General features: G+C 30.1%; 1 protein-coding gene across 1 annotated transcript; it reads right to left on the reverse strand.

Annotated features, from left to right (window-relative positions):
* Positions 1 to 5161: 5161 nt before the first annotated feature.
* On the reverse strand, positions 5162 to 5935 carry LOC139899868 (uncharacterized). Its single transcript, XM_071882697.1, has one exon. The coding sequence runs from the start codon at positions 5933 to 5935 to the stop codon at positions 5162 to 5164; it is 774 nt and encodes a 257-aa protein (XP_071738798.1).
* Positions 5936 to 9065: the final 3130 nt, after the last annotated feature.

Genomic DNA, 9065 nt, shown 5'->3' on the forward strand with positions numbered 1-9065 from the left:
TAAGATTATGAGTATTATTGTTATAATTATCATTATTATTATCATGGTATTATTATAAGTATTATTTATATAATTATTATTAATTTTATCATTTTAGTATTATTATCATTTTTATGATTAAGATTAATACTATTACTATAAGTACAATTTATTATTATTATAAATATTAGCATTAGTATCATTTTTTAGTACTATTATTGTTATTATTATTATTAGTAACAAAAGTTGTATTACCATTAGTAGTATTGCAATATTACGAACTTTTATCATTTATACAAAACTTGTTATTTTGTTATCACCACAACTATATAATTATTATTATTATTATTATTATCATTTTTACTACTAGTGTCAACAATATTATTATTACTATGATTCTTATTATAATAATTATTATTATAAGTAATGTTATTATTATTATTATTATAATCAAATATAACTTTTACTTACTATTATTAATATTATATGTTATTATGTATATAAAAATAAACTTAGAAGTAATATTACATATAAGTATGAATTAATTATATTAAAAATCTTTACATAAATATTCATATATAACAAATTAGGTACTTTCATAATATATATATATATATATATATATATATATATATATATATATATATATATATATATATATATATATAAATCATAATCATTTTCAAACATATATATACAAATTAAATATATAATATATAAAGTCATAATATACGAAATTGTTCGAATTATGAATATATATTTTAATATATAAACAAATGATATAGGTTCGTGAATCCGAGGCCAACCCTGCATTGTTCAATTGTTCAATATCGTCATATGTATTTTTACTACAAAATACAGTATGGTGAGTTTCATTTGCTCCCTTTTACTCTTTACATTTTTGGGACTGAGAATAATGCGCTGTTTTTATAACTGTTTCATAAATGCTTTTGAGATATATTTTTGAACTGAGAATACATGAACTGCTTTTATAAATGATTGACGAAATAGACACAAATATTCAAAACTACATTCTATGATAGAATTATTTGGATTCAGAGGTTCGATTTAGTAGTTAACGGAGAGATGATTTTGCATTGCGTACGCATTAGCTCCCGTTTTAACTACCATCGGCGGGATGATTTTGCATTGCATGCACGCACTAGCCCCCGATGTATTGTGTTGTATTATAGTCAACTTTGTAGTTGGTAACGGAGGGATGATTTTGCATTGCATACGCATTAGCCCCCGTTTCAGCTACCCTCGGAGGGATGATTTTGCATTGCGTACGCATTAGCCCCAGTTGTAAGAATTATATTGTATTAACTACCACGGTGAGATGATTTTGTCATTGCACTACGCATTAGCTACTGTTGGTGAGTTATTTGAAAGGTTCCGGTGTTCTTCATATGAATGATTTTACAGCAGGAATAGACCTGCACATATTGTTTTCTAATTATGAGTATCTTGTGGTCTATTATATTATTGAAAATGATTGATTATGAAAATCTAATGAACTCACCAACCTTTTGGTTGACACTTTAAAGCATGTTTATTCTCAGGTATTAAAGAAATCTTCCGCTGTGCATTTGCTCATTTTAGAGATATTAATTGAAGTCATTCAGGGCATATTTCAAAAGACGTTACATTCGAGTCGTTGAGTTCATCAAGATTATTGTTAAGTCAAATATAGTTGGATATATTATGAAATGGTATGCATGCCGTCAACTTTCGATTGTAATGAAAGTTTGTCTTTTAAAAACGAATGCAATGTTTGCAAAATGTATCATATAGAGGTCAAGTACCTCGCGATGTAATCATATGTTATTGTATTCGTCCTTATGGATTAGGACGGGTCGTCTCATATTCGTCCTTATGGATTAGGACGGGTCGTTTCACTTCTACTCGTACGACCATGAATATTCTGTCATGCATGTTCTGTACTATCATTTGTCTTATTCAGTCTTTGTAATTATTCCGCGCATCTCCCTGATAGCGCGATACTTGATGCGCAGCGACATTAGCTGAGCTGCGCCGCATATTGCGCGCTACTGGACCTTAGAGACGATTGGGGGCGCAGCTGCAATCATAAGCTTGCGCACAATGTTAGCGCATTTTATGCGTGTCATTAATGGGTGTGGCCAATTGTCGGTGACTTTACACGCGTGTGTTTTCGTTGACCATCTTGGGGAAGTGGATCGCGTGTATTTTCGGATTCACTAAGGTGCGTGTGTATTGTGCAATCCCCGTGTTGTATATGGTTAACCATAGTATCTTGTATATATATATATATATATATATATATATATATATATATATATATATATATATATACATATATATATATATATATATACATATATATACATATATATATATATATATACATATATATATATATATATTGTTGTGATTGTAGCTCATACTTGGAGAATTGCCATGATGGTATTTATCATAGTTTTCTTAGTAACTCTCGAGCATGGTATGTGATTAATGTGTGTGGAACATAGTGCGTAATCATTCTATGTTTATGTATGTATGTAGTATATTTACATTCACTAAGCGTTGCTTACCCTCTCGTTGTTTACTCTTTTATAGATACGGGTGTTTCGAAGGATAAAGGTAAGATGGTGGCGTAGCGTGTTCGTTACGAATTTGCTTAGAAGAATGACTTGGGAGGATTGCTATTTGTGGCTTGTTATGTAGAACTTTCCCCGACCCCCATGCTCGGTCTCCTTGGTTAAACTATGGGTCGGAATGACCACTTTTGAATTGTAATGGGTCATAACATTTCTCTTTGTATGTCGAACCAATTTGTTGTGTTTGGATTAATGAAAAACATGTGGATGATGTTTTGGGACATTTGGCGTCAATTTGGTTAAGTGTAATTGAGTCAAAATGGTGATTTTGTGCTGAAACTGAAGTTCTGGCTACATGTGTGCCGCACCTTAACACACGAAAGTTACTGACCTTGGAAGTCGGATCTTCAAGCTTTGTGGTGCGTCGCTAGGTCATTTGGAGTGCCGCACCTGGTCACCTGGTGCGCCGCACCTGGCAGTTTTGAAAAAAAAAAATCTTGGTTTTCGTTAACGAGTTGGGTTCTTTCATTGAATATGCTTGTTTCCCAACCTTGTTTATTCTTGATACGCTGTTGCTCTTGGTGTGGCATGTTGTAATACGTCATTTGATGTTAGCGTGTTTAAGTTCGGCTCGCGATTGAAATGGGATTGTTGTCATGTGTGTACCTTCCAGACTTGTCATGATCTCGACACAAAGATTGATTGATCTCGGTCTCTGTTGTGACAGGGATTGTTTCGTAACGACGCTTTCATAGTCCGAGCCAGTTATGACCTCATCACGGTGTTTATGTTCAAACGGGCTCGGTGTAACACACGAGTATTCCGTCTCGGGTATTGAGAGTTGAGTGTATGTTCCCATCTTCATTTCTATATTCCGAGCTAAGAATGAGTAGTGTTGTGCCCGAATGCTACACGTATCATTAGATATCCCTTTAAATGTTCAAGATATGGATCGATATGGATGTATATAGATATTTAATGATTGAATATAACTTTAGACATAAATAATATAAACGAAAATTCAGTTAATTAAGCTAGTGTTATGTTTTCATACCTCACTCTCGTGGAATTGAGTATTGTTGTTGTTATGTTATGGTTAATTTAAAAGCTCGAAAATTAGAAATAAATAAGTTAAAATGAATCAAAATGTAATAATGTATGATCTCTTATACATTAATTAATCAATATTGTGTGTAATTGATAAACTTACATTCAGTTGTTGCTGAGTGTAGTATGTCAGTAATGATGTCTTCTAACTAGCAAAATAGTGAGGTTGCATAGAAGATTGAATAACTCTAAATTTTATAGATTTTGTAGCTACAGATAGTAGTAGATTGTTTGTACACAAAATATAAGTTGGCCCACTTGATTCCGTCTTCATCCATGTTTAATACTCCATCCGTCCTATATTAATAGTTCACCTTTCCTTTTTCGTCCCAAATTAATAGTTCACTTCTATAAATGGAAAAAAATAATTGGTTAAAGTACCTATATACCCTTGCTTTATTTAAGTAAGATAAAAGTATAGGTAAAAAGTAATGGGTAAAACTGGAAAGTAGGGAAAAAATAGACAAAAAGTACATGTGACAGTCACTTTTTCTTAAACTGTGTTTTTTTTTTTTTTCTGTGGACTATTAAATTGGGAGGAGGGAGTAGGAATCATGTATGGCATCGAGGAAGCTTCGTAGACATGTTTATGCCATTAGACCGGTGCTTACCATTATGAAGAACTCTTGCCCTCCATGTCCTTATGTGGCCCTCGAGGACAATTGATGGCACCAAGCCACCCTCAACCGCCTTCACCAGTTTCGTGTTGTTTTTCGCGATAATTCAGCATATTTGATGATTATGATAATTTGTGTTTCTTCCTACCAACCATTTCAAAATTGTTCTAAAATTTTTGGAAATGAAATCTTTGTTTACCAATTCAGTAGCACGTAACATCTTTGCGAAACATTACCCAAACGTTAAATTGGATATGAATCAACTTAAAACCTTGGTTTGTATATATAATACGCGTAACTGTTACAAAAGATAATATACATAATAAACCTACGTCGCATTCAATTTCAAACGATACACGCACTTGTGCATTGTCGAATTGTGAAAACGAAAGTTTTTTTCTGATAGATATGATATTTGTAGTTTGAGTGTGATTTAAAAATTTACTGCAAAAAAGTTTCAAAAGTGTCTTGGTTTCCTGGTTTTGGTGCACTAAACTGTCCCCACAAATTCTATTTGAAGAATGGGCCAAGTAAATTCAATAGGAATCTTTCTTTCTCATCTTGATCCGCTGTAACAAGATCACATTCACATGCACATCACTCCAAATTATGATCACAATTTCATATGAACTCCACTTACAAATTAATACTAAATTATCATTTCATGACCCACAATTAAGATTCAAAAATACATAATTGATGCCCATGAAGCTGAAATATTGAAAGAAACTACAACTTCATAAACAATATACATCCAAATTAAACATCCGTTACTTACAAAAAATATAATTATGAAGACCTAAAACAAAATCATCTAAATTTGTTGGTTAATCTTAATCTTAATTGATATTGATATTGATCAACTCCATATATGAATCTTCAAAAGGATTTGTTTATATCAGATTGAACTATTGAATCAATATCGTCATTCCATGTCCAATAATTTGATTCCAATAGATTGCTTTGTGTTGGAGCTTGTATCCATGGTTGTGAAACATTTGAAGAATTCATTGTTGTTGTGACGGTTGTTACATCTTTAAAACCATTCAGTAATGGAGAACAAGAAGTTGGAGGAATTGGATTAGGGTTTCCATCGATAGAGGACAAGCTTGAATGTATCGAAAACCCTAAACTTTGTTGAGGTAATTGTTGCATAGTCGTATTGGCACTTGAGAAACCGCTATTAAAATCCCAAGAAACTTGATCAAATTCACTAGCATTTGGTTTATATAACAAACCTTTATCTTGTGTGAGCATGTATTTTTGATCGCTAAACCCTAAACTATGATTCCCGCTAGTGCCGGTGCTCGTGCTAGTGTTGGTGGTGGCAGTGTTAGAACGTTTGTTACGCTTGTTTTTACGGCCACCGCCAACAGGGACATTGCGAAGAGTGCCGCCTTTTGTCCAATGCCTCTTACATGATTTACAAAAGTGTCGAGGTTGCGTTTTGTTGTAGTTGTTATAGTAGCAAAATTTTGTGTTTGTGGAATTGCATCTTGGACAATTCAAAGAATCAGATTGTTGTGTTGGTAAAGATCTTTTCATTGCTGTTGAACTAGGTGTTGACGATTCTATGTTAATTGACTGAAACATTTTTTGAGTCCAATTGAGCTCAAGATGATTATTTGAATCTTGCTCAGTGCTTAATCCCATATGTTTTAGGAAATTGAGAATTGAAGAGAAGAAATTAAGCAAACGAGTTGATATGGTTGGGAAAAAAAACAAAGTATGAAGTGAAGATATAAGGGGAGCAAGAGGGTGAGGATATGTGGTGGGGTAGGGGGAATATATATGATGGTGATAGGAATTGAGAAATTAGCATGTCTTAAGAATCTCTCTTGCTAACATCTTTGTATAGGTCAAAATTTGGGTGTTTAATCTTTAGCTTTAATTTAATAATGTACAAATGTTCTTTCGATACGATATCACACTAATCTATCAAATTTGAACTTGTGATTTCAAATCTTTAGATGCACTATTTGTAAATATTTCTGGATATTCGTGATATGAGTAGTGATCCGTACATAACTACTTTTTACCTTACAGAATCAAATATATTTTATGAAATTATACAGTACAATATAATAAAACATATTTGATTGTGTACGACTAAAATTTAATCATGTACAGATCATCGCCTTTATGTGAAAGGACCCGTTCATATACATTATAAACGATTCACAATAGTTGATTACATTGCGAGGTATTTGACATCTATATGATACATTTTACAAACATTGCATTCGTTTTTAAAAGACAAACTATCTTTACATCGAAAATTGACAGGCATGCATACCATTTCATAATATCCACTATCCAACTATAAATTGATTTAATAATAATCTTTGATGAACTCAATGACTCGAATGCAACGTTATTCGAAATATGCTATGAAAGACTCCAAGTAATATCTTTAAAATGAGCAAATGCACAGCGGAAAATTTCTTTAACACCTGAGAATAAACATGCTTTAAAGTGTCAATCAAAAGGTTGGTGAGTTCATTAGTTTATCATAATCATTTATTTCCATCATTTTAATAGACCATAAGAATTTCATTTCCAGTTCTCATAAATATACGTCCCATGCATAGAGACAAAAATAATCATTCATATGGTGAACACCTGGTAACCGACATTAACTAGATACATATAAGAATATCCCCTATCATTCCGGGATCCTCCTTCGGACATGATATAAATTTCGAAGTACTAAAGCATTCGGTACTTTGGATGGGGTTTGTTAGGCCCAATAGATCTATCTTTAGAGTTCGCGTCAATTAGGGTGTCTGTTCCCTAATTCTTAGATTACCAGACTTAATAAAAAGGGGCATATTCGATTTCGATCATTCAACCATATAATGTAGTTTTGATTACTTGTGTCTATTTCGTAAAAACATTTATAAAAATTGAGCATGTATTCTCAGCCCAAAAATATAAAGGGTAAAAATGTAAATGAAACTCACCATACTGTTTTCGTAGTAAAAATACATATAACGTCATTGAACAAGTGCAAGGTTGGCCTCGGATTCACGAACCTAAATTAATTATATATATTTATGTGTTGGTCAATATTTGTCTAACAAATTAGGTCAAGTCATAGTGTACCACAATCCTAATGCTTGAGACTAATATGCAAAAGTCAACAAAAGTAAATTTGACTCAAAATAATTTCCAAAAATCTATACATGATTAATATATAGTTTAAATATCGTCGTTTTATATTTTTAAATATTTTTAAAAGATTTATTAGAGTAAATAATATAATTTATTTATTAATAAATAAAATTTTATATTAAATTTATATAATAAAATATACTTTTATATATATTAAGTAATAAAATTTATAGGGTTCATTTAATATCATAAAGATAATATGATAGATATTATTAAAGTAAGTTATTACACGTAGTAAAATATGTTTGTATCACATATTTATTTGATAAAATAATATCTATAATGATAGTAAGTAAAAGTTGTATTATTTTGTAATAATAATTATTATTATAAAAATATCAATATTTACAATTACTAAGATGACATTATGATAAAACGATAATTCTAATTATGATAACTTTAATATTTACGATAATTTTTAATATTATCTTTAAAAATAATAATTCTATTTAAAATAATAACAATAATGATATTTTATAGTAACAATGACATTTCTATTAAAATGATAATTTTTATTAAAATGATAGTTTTAATACTAACGATACTTTTAATAATAATAGTAATGATAAAAAATAATAAGAACGATAATTTTATCTAAATCAATATCTTATAATATTTTAATTTCATCATGGTACTCTTACTCATTTATTCATAATCGTTTCGTTTAATAGCTTTTAATCGTCTTTTATATCGTGTTCATAATAATGATAATAATAGTAATCAAAATAATTAGGTGTTACAAATATTTGTTTTAATTACACTAATATTAATAATGATAGTTACTATAACATTACTAACGATAATACTAATAATTATCCTAATGATAATATAGTAATAAAAATAATAACAATAACAATAACCATTTTTAAATAATGATATATATATTAATAATGATAATAATAATAATAATAATACTAATAATAATAATAATAATAATAATAATTGGATAATAATAATAATACTAATTTTAACTTTAACGATAATAACGATAGTAATAAATAAATAAAATAACAATTTTTAATGATAAATTCCTTTTATTGATAAAGATAATAATAATGATAATAATAAGTTAAAACTAGAACGACGATAAAAATGACGATAATAATAATCATTTTTAATAAAAATATCGAAAATTCAATTGATTATAACTTCTAATCCGTTCATCGAAACCATTCGATATCTAAAGGAAAAGTTCTTAATTTTTCGCTAGCTTTCCAAGGACATGCATATCTTATACCTTATCTCAACCGCAAGTGTAACTAATTCAAGATTCAACCTAACCTGTCTAAGGGCAATATCAAAAGTACAAGCATGCATAATCCTAAATACTTGAGCACTAGTCAGGGATACACTATTAGTATGTAAAAGTTAAATTATGAGTACTCACGTATCAATATTGAGATTCAATATTGCAGGAAAGGTACGTAGACGCAATGGAAATGATAAACACTATATTGACCTCACGAGAATACCCATGAACCATACTCAATCACCTCTATAGCTATAACCCATAATTTCCTTCATCCTATCCTACTCGAAAAACAATTTCGAAATCACTTGGACAGCACTCCGTCGTAATATTTTATGTATACTAATAATATCTTGAAAT

The sequence above is a fragment of the Rutidosis leptorrhynchoides genome, chromosome 1, assembly GCF_046630445.1.
Source record: "Rutidosis leptorrhynchoides isolate AG116_Rl617_1_P2 chromosome 1, CSIRO_AGI_Rlap_v1, whole genome shotgun sequence".
In the NCBI taxonomy this organism is placed as follows: domain Eukaryota; kingdom Viridiplantae; phylum Streptophyta; class Magnoliopsida; order Asterales; family Asteraceae; genus Rutidosis; species Rutidosis leptorrhynchoides.